This window comes from Macaca thibetana, chromosome X (genome assembly GCF_024542745.1).
Source record: "Macaca thibetana thibetana isolate TM-01 chromosome X, ASM2454274v1, whole genome shotgun sequence".
Taxonomy (NCBI): Eukaryota; Metazoa; Chordata; class Mammalia; order Primates; family Cercopithecidae; genus Macaca; species Macaca thibetana.
Window position 1 is genome coordinate 50,926,505 of NC_065598.1, and position 21,523 is coordinate 50,948,027.

The 21,523-nt window shown below is 40.9% G+C and overlaps 2 protein-coding genes across 2 annotated transcripts in view; one reads left to right on the plus strand and one right to left on the minus strand.

Moving 5' to 3' along the window:
* The window catches only part of NUDT11 (nudix hydrolase 11), a 526,486-nt gene that overhangs the window by 405,055 nt on the left and 99,908 nt on the right, over positions 1 to 21,523 (minus strand). The window lies entirely within an intron of this gene.
* Positions 8,363 to 10,169, plus strand: EZHIP (EZH inhibitory protein). Its single transcript, XM_050776937.1, has one exon. It carries the CDS (start codon positions 8,483 to 8,485, stop codon positions 9,944 to 9,946), a length of 1,464 nt encoding a protein of 487 aa, XP_050632894.1. The 5' UTR covers positions 8,363 to 8,482; the 3' UTR covers positions 9,947 to 10,169.

Below are 21,523 nucleotides of genomic sequence, written 5' to 3' on the forward strand. Positions count from 1 at the left end.
ATAAAGTATTTACATTTTTATGCCTGGTTTCTATTGCTCAATATGAATGCGTTTGAGATCTGTATATTGTGTTGCATGTAGGGATATTTGCTTGTTTTGTTCGTAAATAGTATTCCATTGTATGAATGTACCACAACTTATTCATTCAACTGTTGATATATATTTAGATTGTTTCTAGTTTGTGACTATTTCCAATAATGCCACTGTGAACATCCTTATCATGTCTTTCGAAAAACAAGTTTATGTATCTCTGTTGGATATATACTTGTGTGGTAAGCAGGATTCTAAGGTGATCTCCAATGACTCTTGTCTTGGTATAATCTCTTTCCATTGGGTGTAGGTGGAACCTGTAAATATGATGAGATCTTACTTTTATGATTATGTTATTTCATATGGCAAAAAGGATTTTGCAGATATAATTAAGGTCACAAATCAGTTGCCCTTAAAGTAGGTGAGGCAGACCTAATCAGGTGAGCACTTACAAGGGCCCAGATGTTTGCTGAGAGATTCGAAGCATGAGAGAGCATTTGGAGGGGGCCACATGACAAGGAACTGCAGGAGTCCTCTAGGTGATGAGTTACTGCCCCTTGTTGACAGCCAGCAAAAGAATGGAGAGGCCTCAGTACTACAGCTACAGGGCACTGGACTCAGCTGGCAACATAGATGGGTCTGCAAGGGCTTCTTCCCCAGAGATCCAGAAAGGAACACAGGAAGTCCAAGAGCATCTCACCCTTTGAGACCTTGAGCAGGGAAACCAGTCACACGGTGCACAGACCTCTGACCTACACAACTGTGAGCTAATAAATGAGTGTTGGTGTAAGCTACTAAGACTGTAGCAATGTGTTTCACACCAATAGAAGCCACTAGAGATTTTGATACCTTGATGTGAGGTGTAGTCACTGTAAACACCGTAAAATGTGGATGTGGCCTTGGAACTGGATAGTAAGCAAAGGCTGGAAGAATTTTGAGATGCATGACAGGGAAAGCCTAAATTGCCTTGGACAGACTGGTAGTAGATGTCAGCTGGATATCCAAACTGCTTTGGAACTCCTAACTCTTTTCTGCCTTCTATTTTCTCCCATATAAAACAGACTGTTTGTAGATGTTATCCTGTGCCCGTCCCATCATTGTATGTGGTGGTGTTGGGGAAAATAGCTTGTCACTTTAGTGCTGATGGTCCACAGTTGAAGAGGGATTTTGCCCTAGGAGTTTTATTGGATAGGATCATACCCAGGAATCTCATCCGTTCATGATTCAGATGATGAAATTGAGATGAGCTTTTGGAATTGAGCTGATGTTATAACACAAAGAAATTTGGAGACTGTGGGGTGAATTGAATGTATTTTGTATGTGGGAAAGACTGGATCACTGAGGGCCAGAGGGCAATGTATTTTGTATGTGGGAAAGACTGAATCACTGCTGAGGCAGGCAGAATTCTAAGATGACCTCTAATGACCTCTGATCTTATGTGAACTTCTCTTGAATATAAGAACGGCCTGTGAATATGATGAGATACCACTCCTGTGATTATGTTACACAATATGGGGAAAGAGATTTTGCAGATGCATTATGCTCCCAAGTCAGCGAACCTCAAAATAAAGAGGTTGACCTGTGTGGGCCAGACCTAAGTAAGTGAGCCCTTAAGATGGCCTGAACCCTTCTTGGGAGATTGAAAGTGTGAGAAGGAATATGTAGAGCTCTATGTGGCAAGAAACTGCATGAGGCCTCTAGAAGCTAAAAATGGAACTGAATTCTGCCAATTACCTGAATGAGTTTGGAAATATATTCCTCCTCAGTCTCCAGACAGAAACACAGACTCACTGACCAATAGCACAGGCTGATTTCACTCTGTGAGACTTGAACAGAGTACTTGTAAACCTATGGAACTGGGAGCCTAAATAAATGGCCATTGTTTAAAGCCATTAAATTTGTGGTGATTTGTTACTCAGGGATAGAAAAGTAACATAGATGGAATTTCTGGGTTATAGAAAATGCATAAATTCAGCTTTAATAGGTACTCCCAGTCTTCCAAGGGTACTAATTTACACTCCTACCGGCAGTTAGAGTTTCAGTTCCTCTATACTCTCCCCAGCTCCTCATATTGATAGTCATTCTAGCTATTCTGGTAGATGTTTGCCAGTGTCTTCTTGTGATTTTAATTTGCATGTCTTTGATGACTTATTTTGGGCAGTCTTTGTTATTTGTCAGTTTAATATCCTATTTTGTGAAGTACCTGTTGAAATATTGTGCCAGTGTTTAACTGCATTTACTTTTATTCTTTATTTTATTCTGTACATAAAATGTTTTCTGAATGTGTGCATGCATACATGTTTATTTGTAGCTAATGTTTTCCTTTACCATTAGTGGTTCTTGTGTTTTAGATATAATTTACCCCAAGGTCATCAAGATATGCTTGTATATTATTTTTCTAGAAGCTTTATCTCCTGGAACTCATTTTTGTGTATGGCATAAGTTAGGAGCCAAAGTTATTTTTTCTATATGGCTGGATATCCAATTTGTCCGGTTCCACTTAAATGATTATCTTTCTCCCTGAGCACTGCATTGGTATCTCTGTTGTGAATGAGGTGATCATATGTGTGTGTCTGTTTGTGGACCCTTTTATTGTCTAATTGGTCTATTTATCTATCTTTATCTAAACATATATATCTTTATCTATTCCTACATAACAAAATATTATTGTACACAAATCATACTATCTTAATTATTATGGCTTTTCTGACTGTGAAAATTCTTCAAATTTCTTCTTCTGGATGGCTTTGGCTATTCTTAGATCTTTGATATCCATACATATTTTAGAATCAGTTTGCTGATTTACATTTTCAAACAATCTGTTGAGATTTTGATTTGCATTGCATTGAATACATAGACTATTTGGATGAGAATTTTCTCTGATTTAATTTTCATAATCTACAAACATGACATATCTCTGATTAATGTAGGGCTTCTTTATTTAAGAAATGTCATGTTGATTTCTGGACAAAGGTCTTATGAATTTTTTATTAGATTTGTTCCTAGTTATTTGATATTTTCTGATGCTATAGGAAATGGAAATTTTAAAATTTTCTCTTTATAATTTTTACTGCTAATATGTGGAAATACAATTCCATTGTGTAATACTGACCTTATGTCCAGTGAGTATACCAAATTCATTTATTCTAACATTTGATATATATTCTTTAATTTTTTAATGTAAAAAACATGTTGTGTCTTTTATTTTTTGAAGAGCTGAGAAACCTTTCCCCCAAAACCCTAAAACACAAGCATCCATATCTTATTGACTGCAACTGGGAAATGCCTATTCCCAAACCAGTCACCGGAGTGGTAGTGAAATTACTACGACCTGGTTAGTCCACACTACTATTTATATATCAGCTACACTGTGTTATAAATCAGTTTTTCTTTATTTTAACCACATATGTAAATATTTAGACATTAATGATTTTATTATAAGTTTGAACATCTCTGTTGGATTGATAATTGTGGAATATTCCTCCATCTAAATGAGCTGAAATTACAGATCTTAAATTTTATAAGTTCTTAGCAATCAGGCCAGGCATGGTGGCTCAAGCCTATAATCCCAGCACTTTGGGAGGCCGAGGTGGACAGATCACTTGAGCTCTGGCGTTCAAGATCAGCCTGGCCAACATGGTGAAACTCCATCTTTACCAAAAATAACAAAAATTTAGCTGGGCATGGTCACACACACCTGTAATTCCAACTACTCGGGTGGCTGAGGCAGGAGAGTCACTTGAGAGGGGGAGGCTGCAGTAAGCCAAGATCACACCACTGCACTCCGGCCTAGACTTGGTCTCATTAAAAAAAAAAAAAAAATCACACCTGTAATCTCAGCACTGGCAGAGGCAGGTGATCACTTGAGGTCAGGAGTTCCAGATAAGCCTGGCCAACATGGTGAAACCCTGTCTCTACTAAAATTACAAAATTTAGCTGGGTATGGTGGTACACACCTGTAATCCCAGCTACTCGGGAGACTGAGGCAGGAGAATCACTTGAACCCAGGAGGCGGAGGTTGCAGTGAGCCGAGATCGCACCACTGCACTCCAGCCTGGGCAACACAGTGAGACTGTCTCAAAAAACAAACAAACAGTAAATTATTAAGCAATGAGTAGTATGCTTAATATGTGAAAAATATTTGTGGCTTATTCAGGAATAACGAATGTTTTAAATGGCTTAGTTTATTTCAGAAATATACTGTTGATTATAAAATACAAAAATATCAGAATATTTAATATGTACATATATCAGACTTTTAAAAATAGTTATCAATCACTGGTAAAATTGCTTGTGATTCAAATTATCTTAAACTTTTCTAAATTATCTAAATTCCGTACTGCAAGGTTTGCCGGTCTTCGCACAACTGGCATTTTGGACCAGGTAATTCTATGTTGTTGGAGGCTCTCCTGTGCATTGAAGGAGTTGAGCAGGAAACTTGATGCCTATATACTAAACGCTGGTAGAACTCCTCCTCCCCAATTATGGCACTCTTCAGACATTTTAAAATTTCCCCTGTGGGGCAAAATGCCCCTAGCTGAGAACAACTGTACTATGGTGAACAAAATTTTAATAACTAGGTAGATATAAAAATAAACAGATATAAATACAGATCAGTAGATACAGTACATCATGGTTTTTTTTAATCTCGTAGCCATTTTCCTATGACATTAAAAATTTTTCAATCCCAGCACTTTGGGAGGCCGAGGCGGGCGGATCACAAGGTCAGGACATCGAGACCATCCTGGCTAACACGGTGAAACCCCGTCTCTACTAAAAATACAAAAAATTAGCCGGACGTGGTGGTGTGCGCCTGTAGTCCCAGCTACTCGGAGGCTGAGGCAGGAGAATGGCGTGAACCCGGGAGGCGGAGCTTGCAGTGAGCCGAGATCGGGCCACTGCACTCCAGCCTGGGTGAGAGAGCGAGACTCCGTCTCAAAAAAAAAAAAAAAAAAAAAAATTTCAAAAACATCCTGTAACATCCTATATAAGTTTATTCTATAGGCATCTAGCATTCTCCTGGAAATTGAGGTTGTTTCAGATTTTTAAAAATAATCGATACTATAATAATCACCTTTGAGCATATAACACTGTGAAGATATAAGAGTATTTTTTTTTTTAGAATTCATGCCTGGAGAGGAATTATGCATTTCATATAAGACTTTTTGTATGTATCATCATATCATCAAATTTTCATCTTGGAAGGTGCTATGAATTTATAATTTTATCCAGTAGTATATATGAGAGCTTGTTTTCTTACAATAGCTTAAAACCTGATTAAACATAATTCTTTTCAGAAATACAGTAGCTATATTTGCTTAGTACAAGAGTGATATATGCTCACTGAAACCATTCAGAAGATGAAGTATGAAAAGAATGAAAAACCACCCTTTCAGATTTTTTTAATGAGCACATAGATACATATATACTTTTAAATGGAACAGAGGCAAAGAGAAAGGAGAGGATATTGAAGGCAACAATGGAGTTAAAAAGAGGGGCTTCTTTAAAGTTTGAGATCTTCGAGGATAGCAAAACAGTAAGTAGAAGACATATGTATTCCTTTAAAGAGAGCAAGGATAGATAGGAGCATTTTAATTATTACTAAGTCAGAGACCATGACTAAGGCCCACGGAGATTCAAGAAAGGAGGAAAACTCTCAGAGAATAGACTGAAATGACTCCCAAGAGGAAAAGTGGATCTATAAAACTGGTGAAAGTTGACCTACAGAACAAAGAGAATAGCTATAAGTGGGGTTTATACCCCAAAATTTCAACTATACAGGGAATAGTAGTTAACATGGTCATAACAGAATCACTGATTCCCACCATCTTCCTGATCTTTTCAATGGAGCAAGTTTTCCCTGTTTCGGTAAAAATATAGGATTCATCATTTACTGCTGTTCTTCCCTCATGATCTCACAGCCGTTCAAGTTTCCAGCTGAAGTCCCAGACATCAAGGAACACAGACAATCTATCCCCACTATGTACTGTCTGAATTCTAGCTCTACAAAATCCATGGAAATGTTAAAATGGATGTTGTTTCATGACACTACATTGTGGAATAATGATGAGCAGACACATTCTGTTCATTTTTCTTCTTCATTTATGTCCATCCTGTATTTTATCAATATTTTGTTTTCCACATTCCATTCTTATTGAATTCCTATTCCATCCTTCATAAACCATATTCTGTATTTCATTCTAAATTTCATTCTATTCCGGTATTTAAAAATCTATACTGCATATTTCATAGTCCATTTATTTCAGGCCATTGCACATTTTGTTCCATTCTATATTCCTTCCAATTTTGATTTCCTTTTATTTTCTTTAATATTTTATTTCATACTGTATTGCACTCATTCCTTTTCTCATATATTTTTCCTTTATTCCATATGACATTAGATATTTGTTTTCATTTTCTGTTCCATTTCATTTTCCCATTAAATTCCATTAAATTTCCAATATTCCATTTCACATCCTGTTCAAACCTGTATTCTACTCCCCATTTTATTCAAATTTCCATTGCAGTCTCCATTTCATCCCATTCTGCATACCATTTCAAATCCATTTTCCATACTATATTATTTAATACTCCAAATAGCATTCCATTCTATTTTTGAGTTGCATTTCAGCCCAATTGTTCACCAATTCCATTAAATATCCGATTTTATTCTGCTCAAAATATTATAACAGTGACATTCAGGAGACTAGTTTGTCAATATTTTTAATCAAACAATTACAAATGTGGCTGGGCACAGTGGCTCACACCTGTAATCCCAGCACTTTGGGAGGCCGAGGCGGGTGGATCACCTGAGGTCAGGAGTTTGAGACCAGCCTGGCTGACATGGTGAAACCCTGCCTCTACTAAAAATACAAAAAATTAGCTGGGCATGGTGGTATGCACCTGTAGTCCCAGCTATTCAGGAGGCTGAGGCAGGAGAATCGCTTGAACCCGGGAGGCAGAAGTTGCAGTGGGCCAAGATCATGCCACTGCACTCGAGCCTGGGTGACAGAGCCAGACCCCACCTCAAAAATAAATTAATTAATTAAAATAATTACAAATGTTCATAGACTTGTACCAAGAATTTTCTTTTCTGGGAATTTATCCACAATGACACATTTAAGGATATGAACAATTTTTAATGAGAAGGATGTGTCTCACAATGATGTAAAATGTTGGAAACAGCATAAATGGTGGCCAATATGGGAATGTTTGAAAATGTAAGCTTCTTCTATAAACGGAGTATTTTGTAATTTAAAGTGGCCTTGTAGAAATTTGTTTACTGACATAGAAAGTGTGTTTTTTGGAACCCAAAGCAGGTTACAACGCAGTATCTATGGAGAAACTATTCCATTTCATAAAATAAAAAAGTTTAAAAACTATGAAATATGTATGAATGGCCTTTCTATCAACGTCTAAGTAAAAATTTCCAGCACTTGCCCATTGGGCATGTGAGGATTTAGGTATAGTTTCCTTACATTTGCTTTTCTGTTTTGAGTACTGAACATGACACCTTTTGTAATAAATAATGACTAAAAATGAGTGGCCAAATATTAAACTTCAAGTCTGTACATTACAGCATATTTATATTAATAGGAGCTAGAGACCACGCTAAATAAATTAATATATGTTCATCAGCGGATTACTATGCAGCCCATACAAATATTTAAGGACGGTGTCACCCTTAAGCAATCCCAAACTGTGCCTTGGGGGAAAAGGCAGGGAGAAGCATCTGACTGGAAAGTTCTAAATCCCCCTCTGGTGTGTGGGACCTGAGGGAAGCAGCAGTGCTGAACATCCAGAGCCAAGACGGTGTGGGCCCCATCCCTCTTCTCGCCTTCAGGCCTCTGTGCAACCCTAAAACCCACCAGACCCCACATGGGGTCATCTAGATGCCTGGAGGAGTTCCAGGGTGGTCCCCTCAGGCATCGTGCCTGGGTTCATTGTCCTGACCGGGTGCAAGGAGGGACACCTGGCTAGGAGATATAACCTGCCGGCCAGTGTGACATTTCTTTCAAATGACCACTTAAGCCTCAGCCACGATTTGGGGGTGACTCAAATCCTTCATGTAGAACACACACACTCAAATCGTTCACACAGAACACACACACATGTCTTAGGGGTGGACACACACAAACAGGTGTCTTAGGGGCCCCGTGTGAGGAGAGGAGATTCACACTATTGACCCAGTGGCCAGGCTTGACCCCAGAGAGCTGGAGCACACACTGCCGGTTGACGACAGGCGCCTGGCTGTGGGTTGCACGGTTCCGGATTGGACGGCTCCCGGGAAGAGAGGCGTCATCTGACGTCCAGCTCGCCAATCAGAGTCGAGGACTTGCCGAGCTCCGCCCACCTTCTTGCTCTACCGGCTCGCGCTCTCCTCAGGCAGCAGTAGCAGCTGCGCTCCTCGCTCTCTGAGGCAGAACCTGGTGTTACGGCCACCCAGTCAGACATGGAGAAGGAACAGAAGCACCAGCAGGACAAGGTGCAGGGAGGGCTTAACAACAAAGCCGCCCTTGCCTCCGGGGATGCCTGCGGGACCGAGAATCAAGATCCTGCTGCTTCCGTCCCCACAGTCTCCAGCCAAGCATCTCCCTCGGGCGGCGCCGCTCTGAGCAGCAGCACAGCCGGTTCTTCCGCTGCAGCCGCCACCTCCGCCGCCATTTTCATCACCGATGAGGCCTCGGGGCTGCCAATCATAGCTGCTGTGCGGAGGGAGAGGCATTCTGACCTCCGGGACTGTCTCAGTCCTCACGAAGTCTTTGGGTGTGTGATGCCTGAGGGGGGCAGCCAGGCCGCTGTGGGACCCCAGAAGGCCACTGGCCACGCCGACGAGCACCTGGCCCAGACCAAGAACCCCCGGAACAGCCGTCGTAGGAAGCAGCCCTGCCGCAACCAGGCTGCTCCGGCTCAGAAGGCCCCAGGGCGGCGTCTGTTTCCTGGGCCTTTGCCGCCATCTTCTCCAGGGTTCCGGCCCAGCAGCCATCCCCGTTCCGGGGTTTCTACGTCGAGTCAGGCAACCCACCCAGGCCCTGCACTCCTAAGCCACGCATCTGAGGCAAGGCCTGCTAGCCAAAGCCGCATCACCCTGGCAGCTTCTGCTCTCCGCAGACGTGCATCTGGTCCAGGCCCTGTCATCCGACGCTGCACCGCCCAGCCAGGCCCTGCTTTTCCACGCCGCGCCACTCATCTAGACGCTGCTCGCCTAAGCCCTGAATCTGCGCCAGGCCCTGCTCGCCGAGGCCGTGCATCTGCGCCAGGCTCTGCCCGTCGAGACCGTTCATCTGCGCCAGGCCCTGCCCGCCGAGGCCGCGATTCTGCGCCAGGCCCTGCCCGCCGAGGCCACACATCTGCGCCAGGCCCTGCCCTTCGCGGCCGCACAGCAAGGTCAGATCCCGCTCATCGCAGCACCAGCACGACGCCAGGCACTGGTCTCCCGAGCCGTTCCACCCAGCGAAGTTCAGCCCTTCTCAGCCGCCGCTCTCTGTCTGGGCCAGCTGATGAGAATCCTTCCTGTGGGGCTGGCTTACGAAGGCTTGCCTTTCAGAGCAGATCAGGCTCTCCTGATCCTGAGGTCCCAAGCCCTGCTTCCCCGCCTGTTTGGCATGCAGTCCGTATGCGTGCCTCCTCACCCTCACCCCCTGGAAGGTTCTTCCTTCCCATCCCTCAGCAGTGGGATGAGAGCTCCTCCTCCTATGCTTCCAACTCCTCCTCCTGCTCCCCGAGTAGGTCTCCTGGCCTAAGCCCCTCTTCCCCTTCCCCTGAGTTTCTGGGCCTGAGATCTATCTCCACTCCTAGCCCTGATAGCCTTAGGCGTGCCTTGATGCCTGAGTTTTATGCTCTGAGCCCTGTCCCTCCAGAAGAGCAGGCAGAAATAGAGGGCACAGCTCACCCTGCAACACCGCCTGAGCCGTGACCCTCTATGAGCATCCTGTAAGACCCACAGAAGGAGTCAACATCTACCCACTTTGTGAATGGGCTGCTTGCCCTGTAGTTACCTGCGAGGTCTCCCAAAGTTGCAGCCATTAACCAGCATTCTGAGTAGTTTTGAAGCCTCTCCTCCCCATGATTCCACCACCTAGCACTTACCTGCTTTTGGCCCTTGATTCTGGGCCACCCTCTTCCTCAAAAGTTTGCCTTAGCCCTTGAGCTGAGATTTCTGTTTTCCAAGTTGCTTTTCTGTTATGAAATGTTTTAATTAGTAAAATAAGTTGGTTGTTTTGTTTTTAAAATGTAGAGGTGTGTTTTTTTTTATTGCGGTTCGAGAAATCGTTAATCCTATATCATATTTGGAGGGTTAAAGAAAATTAACATACTACCTGACTCTTTGGACGAGAGAAGAAATAAATACTGTCCTAGCAATAATTTATTCCCACTGGCCGAAATGGAGTTCTGTGCAGGAAGTTCCCACTTAGGTTCTATATACCCTCGTAGCAGAGGTGATTTGCAACTTGGGCAAGAAAAGGGGGCAGGGTTTAACCCAGGTGGCTGGAGAAAAGGAGGGGTGATGGAGACATCCAGGGTCAGGAAAGGAGAGGGCATGATGAAGTTTGGGGTGAGAGGGAGGGGGACGATAACCTAGATGGGAGTAGGGAAGCTGGGAGGAAGATCTAGAATCAGGAAATGGAGAACAGCAGGAGTCAGAAGCTTGAGAGGGGAACATCTCAGATTCTAAAGGATAAAAAAATGTTTATGTGTGGGGAACGGGCCCCTGAGGTCTTTGGGGGTGGGAAGAATGTGGGAGGGTGATTCAGGGCTAATAATTCATGGGAAAATGGTCAGCCATTCAGTGAAAATGCGTGTTAATCGATGCTGTAACAAAAATAATTGTAACTGAGTTTGAGCAGATACGTGAGGGTGTGTGTGTGTTTGTGTGTGTGTGTGTGTGTGTGTGTGTAGACATTTGGAGAGAACTACATGGGCATATGCCATGCTGTGAACAAGGTGTATATCTGTTTTTTTTAATAACCGGTGATATGGTCTTCTATAGTCGACAAGTTCCACATTGACCACATAACTATTTTTGTAAATTAAACTCAGCTGTTTTTCAAAAAAATTTAAGCTGTAGAAACATAATAGGAGAGACCACATTAAAAGAACAGGGTGAAAAAATATAAAGCAAACCAGCAAAAGAAACTCCCTTTCCCTCCTTTCTCATATTTCTCCTCTCCTTTGCTATTCTGTTATGTGAACAGTACAGGCATAGACCTGACCAAAAAGGGCCCTAGTCACAATTTGGAGGGTCCTGTTCAGGCCCTGCCCATACTTTATTCACACCACAAAGCTAAGAGTCCACAGGGACAAGTGGGACCTATGCGCCCACCAGGTCCCAACATCCTGCCACTTTTATAGGAAGTGTTTCAGGTACCCTCATTCTTCAAGGCTGTTTCTAGGGCCCGCAAGGCCCTATTCTCAGGGTCCTTCCTAAGGAAAGAACACATATTTTAAAAGCTCTGACTTTGTTGTATTTCTTTTTCTCGAGTAATTCTAGATATCCAAAGACTAAGACAAAAAGCAGACAGTTTCAATGCAGCAAGTCACAACCTCCCAGTATTGGCGGGCCTACATTTATTCCCATTTCACAGATGTGGAAATTGAGGCTCAGAGCAATTTTGTGATTTTCAAAATCTCATACCTAATAGAGTTTGGCTTCAGAGTCAGAATTCCTGGGTTTGAATTCTGGTGTTCCTATTGAATCACTGTGTGACCCAGTGCAAGTTAGTTAACCTGGGATCCAAAGCTTCTGCATTTGTCAATTGGGCACAGTAAGAGTGCACGCCTCCAAGATTATTGTAAGGATTAAAATGGATGGTGCATATTAAGTGCTTCCAACAGTGTCTTGCACATCATAAGTGCCCAGTAGAGATGGTTCTTATTCTGATTAGGATTATGATCATGTGTCCAGATATTTCTGACAGCCCCTTAACATTTTACTAGTCTTTCCTAAACACCAATACTTTCAAAATCAAACTGGCTGTTTCAGAAATGGGAAGGGACATTCTTTATTGTACTTAGTACTTCAAAATATGAAGGCATTTCCACAAGCTATTGAGCAACATTTTCACCAATACCAGAGACCACTGTGCAAAAATGTAAAAAAAAAAACAAAACAAAACAAAAAAAAGGATTGAGCCTCGGAGGTACAAACTCTAGGAATTTAACAAATGTATACTTGCAGCAGTTACATGAATGCTTCTGAGAACAGCAGTTTTCCTCCCAGCATTATTTGTATCTTGTTTAAAATATTCATTTTAACGAATGAATGGAATACATCAAGGATTAACATTGACTGCAAGTTGCCTTTATACAATACCTGGCATGCATGATATAACAGGTAAAACTCATAGTATGCTTGTGTGTGTTAAGTACTGTTTTAACATTTATACATACACTAACTCATTTAATTCACAGAACAACCTTAGGAAGTAGATGTTCATATTGAGCCCATTTTATAGATGAAGACATTGAGGAACAGAGGTTACATAAAATATAATATGAAGGAAAGACACATTGAACTGTGGACTCTGTCATGGCCCTCTTGCGAGGTTATTAACTTCTTTTGTGAAGTAAATTGCATGATATGCCCCTGCACAGAGTACTACTGTTTTGCCAAGTGTGAAGGTAATGGTTTGGGCATATTCATCTGCTATTTATTATGAGAAATGGTGTTGGTTTTGTGTTGTGTAAATTTACTCTATCAACCTAAACTTCATATGGAAGGTGAAAAATTCTCGCCCAACCACATTAACTCATTTCACTCGTGAAAATATTCATAGGTGGAGGTTGTAATTGATTGTGTAGGAAAGGCTTATCTACCTAGAAGCAGGAGCCGGTTTAGAAAGTAACAGCAACATTACAGGCCTTTCCTAGGAATTTGTGTGCCCTGTCTGTAGCTTCCCTATGTGTCTCCATGTCTAAGTGGTGTCCAATCCCCAGAAACAGCTGTGAACTGGGAAAGAGATGGGGCTGAAAGGCCCATTTCAGAGCCCTGCACTCCTCACAGCTGAGCACAGCTTTCACCCCAGGATTCCTCTGTGGGGAACACGGAAATACCCAAAAATCCTTCAGCTGCCTTTCCCTGGAAGTTGCCACAATCAGCTACTATACTGAACAGGGCTGGTTTTATAGGTACGTGACCTGTGCAGTTGCACAGGCCCCTGCTTGTTTTAATGATGTGTTGTTGCCATCTTAATTGCTTAATGATTTTTGAACCAGTTGTCCCACATTTTCATTTTTCACTGGACTTCAAAAATTATATAGCTGATCCTAAAACTGTTTTTAGTACTTAAAAAAATTTTTTCTAGCAAACAGAGCACCAGGAAGTGTAGCTGGTGGCTGGTAATAAAAACAGATGACATTGTCATAAGAGTGAGCTTAGGGTAATGCAAACTGCATGAGACACGGGTTGGACAAGCCTAGGCTTGAAATTTGCCCCATCTCTGCCTTGCTGTGTGACCTTAGGTAAGGTTCATAATCTCTCTGATCCTCAGTTTCCACACCTGCAAATTGGGGATAATAGTATCTACTTCATACTAACAACCTCTGAGAGGAGCCTAGGCTAATCCTGTCTACCCATCCTTCTGGCTGTTGTTTAGGGTCCTTCCCCTGTGTTCCCAGAGCCTCTTGTTCTTACCCTTGCCAATGCCCTCATTACACAATTTTGGGAATTATATTTCTGTATAACCATCTTTCCACTAGACTATGGGAACTTTGATGACTTGGATAGAGCCTGGATTTTCCCTCTGTCCCCAGAACCTAGGGGCCCTAGGCCTTGGTAGGTGGAAAGAAGTATTTCTTGGCTTAATGGTAATAGTATAAGCTACATGCTTAATAAAGAATAACAACTAATTTACAAAATATGTGTTGGAAATAATATGTAAGAAGTGTGTAAACCCAAGATACTTCCCTACTTAAATTTTCTTCACTCAGGGTGTGGCCTTTTATCCTTTTTTTCGGAACCATCAAGAGCCAGTGTTTTCCCGATATCTTAACTTCGTAGTGTAACTGGCACTGGCATCTTCTGTTACTCCCTCAGTCTCAGATTTGGCCTCACAGTGGACCTGCATTGGACACATCACTGAAGGCTTCCCAAACACAGTGTTATTGATGCTAAATAGGCCCTCAAGAAATATTTGTTGAATAAATGCCTTGTTAGATTAATAAAGCCAGCTAATTACATTATTTTATTTTATAGGTAAAAGGGTTCACTATCATTTGATCTTATACTGGCAAAATCGAGGACATGAGCTAAGAAGTCAGTGGAATTGTGAAGTTCAAGTGAGCATGTTCACACACACACACAAAGAGCCCACTCTCCCGGTGTTCTGTTTTTTCCATGACCACTCATTTCCAGTCAATTTCACTTTCTTCTCTCCTGTGTTCCATTTTCACATCAATACACTATACTGCAGATGCCATCAAATTTATCAGATACAGACTTTTATTGAGCTTCTCAGGTTGTGTAACTGCCTTCCCAAACAGAATGTGAGATTCTTGAGGGCAAGGAACATGCTATCTTGGTCATTACAAAAAACAGAATCCAAAATAATGCCTAAAATATGGTAGGAGTCACTGAATAGTTGTTGAATTAATTAATCTGTTGTGACACATATGAAAAAATATCTGCCTTTCATTTTGAGGATCGTTGTATAGGCACCATTATTCTATAGACACTATCTGTATAGGCAGTGTGTGTGTGGCTTTTTTATATCAGTTACCAGATGCATTCTGATATTCAGCTGTAAGGAATTGAGAGAGGATTATTCCAATTCTTCTTTCTACAGCATTTTTGTATAGTAAGTAGTACAGTTTTCAGTACACACCTTAAATAAGGATAGTGTTTCCCAAACCTCAAGCATTCTTAAGAAACCTTTAGGATTTCTTAAAATTTTCCTTATTTTTATCTTTCCCTTTCCTTTTTACTTTCTCTTTCATTATCTTTCCCTCTTCTCTTTCTCCCTCCATCTTTCTCTCCCTCTCTTCCCACTTCCCCTCCTTCTTTCCTTCCTTCCACTGTATGGATAGTCCACAATTTTTATTTATCCAAACACATTAATTGATATTCGATTTGTTTTCATGTTTGGGCTATTACAAATAAAGCTTCCATGAACACTCATGTACAGATACTTGTATAGACAAGCTTTCTTTCCTCTTGAGTAAATACCTAATAGTGAAATAGCTGGGTCATGATAAGTATTTGTCTAACTTTTTAAAAAATGGTCAAATTGTTTTTCAAACTGTATGTAGAGTTTTATATTCCCACTGGCAGTGTATGAGTCCAGTTCCTCCACAGCCTTGCCAACAATTGATGGGGGCAGACATTAAAATTTTAGACATTCTACCATCAATTATAGACTGCATTAAGAAAATGTGGCGCATATACACCATGGAATGCTATGCAGCCACAAAAAAGGATGAGTTCATGTCCTTTGTAGGGACATAGATGAAGCTGGAAACCATCATTCTCAGCAAACTATCGCAAGGACAGAAAACCAAACACCGCATGTTCTCACTCATAGGTGGGAATTGAACAATGAGAACACTTGGACACAGGGCGGGGAACATCACACACCGGGGCCTGTTGTGGGGTAGGGGGATGGGTGAGGGATAGCATTAAGAGAAATACCTAATGTGAATGACGAGTTATGGATGCAGCAAATCAACATGGCACATGTATACATATGTAACAAACCTGCATGTTGTGCACATGTACCCTAGAACTTAAAGTATGATTTAAAAAAAATTTTTTAGACATTCTAATAGGTGTGTAGCAGATCTCGTGGTGGTTTGTTGTTGTTGTTGTTGTCGTTGTTGTTGGGGGGTGTGTGTGTGTGTGTGTGTGTGTGTGTTTGAAATGGAGTCTCACTCTGTTGACCAGACTGCAGTGGCGTGATCTCCACTCACTGCAACCTCCACCTCCCGGGTTCAAGCAGTTCTCCTGCCTCAGCCACCCGAGTAGCTGGGATTACAGGCGCCCACCACCATGCCTGGCTAGTTTTTGTTTCTTTTAGTAGAGACAGTTTCACCATGTTGGCCGGGCTGGTCTCAAACTCCAGACCTCAAGTGATATGCACACCTCAGCCTCCCAAAGTGCTGGGATTACAGGGGTGAGCCACCATGCCTGGCCTCTCATGTTTTTAATATGAATTTTCCCAATGGCTAATGATGTTGAGTATCTTTTCACATGCTGATTTGTAAATACTCTGGCAATTATTTATTGGGCTGTTCATTTTCTTACTTTGAGTTCTGAGAGTTCTTTATATATTCTGGATACAAGTCTTCTGTTAGATATGTGACTTGCAAATATCTTTTCTCACTCTATTGCTTATCTTCTTATTTTTATAGTACCTTTTGAAGAGTAGAAATTTTTAATTTTAATGAAGTCCAATTTATCAATTTCTTTTATAAATCAGGCTTTTGGTGTTGTATCTAAGAAATATTTTTCTAACTCAAGGTCATAAAGCTTTTGTTTTACATTTTTCTCAAATTTTTATATATTTAGCTCTCATATTTAGTTTTATGATCTAGGTTGAGTTAATTTTTAGATATCACTCAAGGTATAGATCAACATTCATATTTTACTTTTGGATGTGGATAACTACTGGTTCCAGGACCATTTATTGAAAAGATTAACATTTTCCCACTGAATTGCCTTTGTGCTTTTGTTGAAAATCAATTGACCATATATGTGCTGACTTTTCTGGACTCTATTCTATTACATTGAATTTCAAAGAGCCAGGACCACACTATCTTGATAACTGTTACTTTATAGTAAGTCAAAAAGACAGTTTCTTCTTTTTCAAGGTGGTTCTAGCAATTTCAGCTCTTTTATAATTCTGTAAGAATTTTAGAGCCAGCTTATCCATTTCTACTAAAAAATCTCCAGATTTATTAAATATAATTTGAGATATAATAAGGCACATATATTTAAAGTACACAAATTTGTATATATTTTGACATATGTATATACCCATGAACCATCACCACAATCAAGATAATCAATATATTCACCAAACTCCAAAAGTTTTCTCCTGCTTAACTGTAATCCCTTCCTCTTTTCCTATATCCTTACCCTGTCCATAGGCAATCAATTATCAGCAGTCTGTCACTACAGATTAATTTATATTTTCTAAATTTTATATAAATGGAATCACACAGTATGTATACTTTTATGCTCTGGCTTCTTTCAGCATACTTATTTTCAGATACATCCATATGCATTTGTTGTATATGTCAATACATTATACTGTTTTAATCAATGAGTGGCATTATATGTATATACCAAGATTTATTTAATCATTTACCTGTTGAAGGACATTTGGATTCTGTTTAATTTTTGACTATTACAAACTACTATGAATATTTTTGTATGTGTTTATATGGACATATTCTTTTCCTTTTCATGAGTGAATACCTAGGTGATGAATGACCTAGGAGATAAATATGATAGGCATATGTTTAATTTTGTAAGAAACCTCCAAATATTTTTCAAAGTGGCGGCATCATTTTACACTCCCACCACCACTGTGTGAGGTTTCCTGTTCCCTTACATCCTTGCCAAACCTTAATATCGTTTGTGTTTATAAATTTTCACATTCTAGCTGTGTAATGGTAGCACATTGTGGCTTTAGTTTGCATTTCCTTAAGAACAAATAAGGTTTGTCTTTTTTATGTGCTTGTCAGTAACATAATTTCATTTGTGAAGTGTGCAAACAAATGTGAACCTAAAACAGCCAGTCCTTCAAGATGGATTTTGAGTGGTTAATGGGACCTAAATTTAAAATACAGCCAAGCAGCCATTTGCTGACTAGAGGTCACACAGGTACTCTGAGTTTCCTGGAAAACTCATGCCTGTGTTTACCTTTGGGGCTTTCAGAGCTCACAAACCAATTGGTTGGGCTCTGAACCAACCAATCAGAGCCCACCTACCTTAGTCAAAGAGAGCTCAGTTGTATCGACCAGTTAGAGCTCAGCTGTGTTCACCAATCAGAACCAAGCAAGTCTGAATCCTACATTTGTACAAAAGGTCCTGACTGGGAACCTGGGCAAGAACTTTCTCTGTGAAAGCCAAACCATCTCTTTGTTCTCTGGAATACAGTTTTGTTTTACACAGAAGGCTGTGTCCGTTTGCAAACTGTTCATAGGAATTCAGTCTTTCCTCCAAATTCCTTTTCAGAGAACTTTTGTTTACATTCTTAGTGTCAGAAACAGAATTTGAAGCGATCCCCAACTGCTCCCAATGCCGTTTGAGACAACGTATAAGCGTCTGCAAGAGCCTCCTGAGTTCTCCCGTTGTCTTCTCACTGGTGCCAGGGCTTCAGGGATAGGCTGGGGTAAGTTCTCTCAAATTCGGACTTCCTACCCTTTGTTTAAGGTCTCAGAGACTTTATTCCTTTCCTGTAGGTTCCCTCCATCCAGATCCCAAAGGAGACCTTCCTTTTGTCTCCTGGATGGGATGGGGGGGTCGGAGGCTTGGGAGGGTGGCCTTCCCAGCCAGTTCCCCCTATCTGGACTCTGAAGGGGGCATTACCTGTTGGCCCTAGGCTTAGTGGGGGGCCTTCCAAGTCTCAGCCAGTTCCCTCCATCTGCATCCCAGAGGTGGCCTTCCCAGTCACCCCGGGTTTAGAGTGTTGAGGGATTCAGGAGGACAAGAGAGACCTCGGGTTGAAAGAGGAGAATCTTTATTGAGTGCACTCAGGCCCAGCTGACTCCCGTCCAAAAGACTGGGCCCAGAACAAAGACAGTACCTGACTTTTATACACACTTTACAAAAGAGGGTTGGCTAGCTTGAAGCAAGCTTACAGTGGCATGAAAGCAGGGATACAGAGGCAGGACAATGACAGGATTGGACATGACTGTTGCCAAGCAACCCAGATGTTCATTGTCTAGGTTTGCCTGGGCACAGGCTTATCCTATAACCTTCACTATGGTGCCCAGGCAGCTGTAGTTCAGGCCTACTCAGGCTTCTCGTGTCCTTTGTTGTACTTAGATAAAACAGAGTACTTGAAGTCACTAGTTACAGAGAACAAGAATCTATACACTCATTTCGTAAAACAAAGGAAAATTTGTTTTTGTTTTCCTTATGTTGAGGGAGTGCTGGGAGAGCCTCCAGAGCACATTAGATAATATTATCAAGACTTTTCCTGGGTCTGGGCCATGCCTGTTGCTGCCTCTGGGACAAGTCGTGTAATACAGGAAAACTTATTTCTCTTTCTTTTTAATTTTATTTTTATTTAATTTCACACCTCAATAGGGGGTCCCTCCCAGCCCAACTCAACCGGTCTATAAGGTTTCTTGGGGATGCTCATGCTAAGGGCACTGACAGGGATGCATTCATCATGTCAGTGCAATGGGTAACTCATATTTTAAGTTTATCCTGATCAGCTGCCTTCTGGCACTCCAGCTTGATTTATGAGCAAAAATTATGGTCCAGGGAATTGTAATTGGCTAGGTCTCTGGACAAAAATTATGCAGGACAATCTTTAACTTTATTGGCCAAGTGGGGCTTCTTTGAAATTCCAAAACTTGCCTATGTGCAGGCACAATTAGAAGAAAGAAAACATGGAACATTCCAGAGACAATGGGAAATCTTTTTTTCTTTTTTTTTTTTGAGACGGAGTCTTGCTCTGTCGCCGGGCTGGAGTGCAGTGGCCGGACCTCAGCTCACTGCAAGCTCCGCCTCCCGGGTTCCCGCCATTCTCCTGCCTCAGCCTCCCGAGTAGCTGGGACCACAGGCGCCCGCCACCTCGCCCGGCTAGTTTTTTGTATTTTTAGTAGAGACGGGGTTTCACCGTATTAGCCAGGATGGTCTCGATCTCCTGACCTCGTGATCCGCCCGTCTCGGCCTCCCAAAGTGCTGGGATTACAGGCTTGAGCCACCGCGCCCGGCCGGAAATCTTTTTTTCAACCAGTACTTTGAAAGTTCTAAATGAATCAAGGAGCTACCATTACCTTCTTAGGGAAAATAATTCCCAATTGAGTGAGTGCCTTAATGAAACAGAGACAAGTGCTTGTCAGATTGAAACTAAAGATGAAAAAGAAGCCCCCTCTGGAAGAACCTTCTTCCACTAGCCTCCCCTTGCCTGCCACTCGGCCTGTCTTCTGCACCTTTTTTCCCACCTCTACTTTATCTTTCACTCCCTCCTTCCTCTTCTACTCTTTCATTTTGAAGGGATTACATTTTCTCTAGACTCATCTGTATGTTTTCTTGTAAAATTCTGTCATAAATTCCTGTGATTTTGTTACCTTGGTATCCATTTCAGTCTTCCTCTAAAACACCCGAACCACTTGAAAAAGCTTAAATTTTCTGTGCTTTGAAATGTAAATTTGTCGCGCTCTTCTCTAAAATTCGGTAAAGGTATCAACCATGTGGGACAGATAAATGTCAGTTTATTCCATTTACAGAGAAATAGTTTGAATCTAACTGTTCTTTAAACTGTGAGTTTTACCTGACTCATAGCTACAGGCTTACGATTAAAGCTACAAAATCTTTTTTGTCTGTCTGTATTTTGTGTGTGTATATGTATGTGTGTGTGTGTGTATATATATATTATATATGTATATATGTGTGTATATATATATCTGTATATTGTCTACAGAAACAAATTGGCTTATAAATAAATGAACACTCGTAAATTAAGCAAATAAACCCAAATGCTTTTCAAGTTCATGTGACAGCAATCTTTTGGTGGATGAGACTGGTCTAATATTGTTGGTTTGATGGCAATGGCTATGTCTTCTGAGTCATTAGAAAAATGCGTATATATTTAAATTTAGGGCTCTTTTATACTTATCTGGCATACAGTAATGTAAACTTGTTGATAGAAAATTTTGTTTGCGCTAGTGGCTAGATTTTTCTAGTATCTCATGAAGTCTTCTATGTAATTGTTAAGAGTGAATGAATTGAATGGATGTAAATGGGATAAAAGTTTGTAAATGAACTTTTGAAAATGATTATGTTTCATAATATGTTTACTTGGGAGGACGTTCATTGAATTAGATCATTTCCAGATAAGATGTAATTCTGAGACATTGGTTACTGAATGTGAGTTCAGGCTCATATGCTTTTGGCTTCTTATTTGAAGGAAAGAAAAGTCATTTGAGTCTGTTGGTAAATATGTCCTGTTCTGTGTTAAAAAGATATTCTGTTAGCCTATGTTTCTGGGAATTGTAAAATGTGTATTCATGGATTGTTGGTACATGACTGGCAGTTAAAAATTGCTTAAGTCCTAGGTTTTCACTGAAGATTAGGGTTACTAAGAGTTAACATTTTAATTAATGTGTGTGATTAAACAGATGAGAAATACAGTCTGTATGCAAGTGTATGAAGAGGGTAGGATGTATTTTTGGTAAGATAGATTGACGAGAAAAGAGAATAATTTTGTATAAGAAATAATCTTTTGTGGTAAATTTTTGTCCCAGAGTAAAGTGACTGGTTATTTAAGAAAGAGGAAGTATAGGAGAAAGCAGAAAATCTAAACATGTCATAAATTAT

Coding starts and splice junctions, on each gene's coding strand:
- EZHIP (XM_050776937.1), top strand. CDS start 8,483: ATGGAGAAGGAACAGAAGCACCAGCAGGACAAGGTGCAGGGAGGGCTT.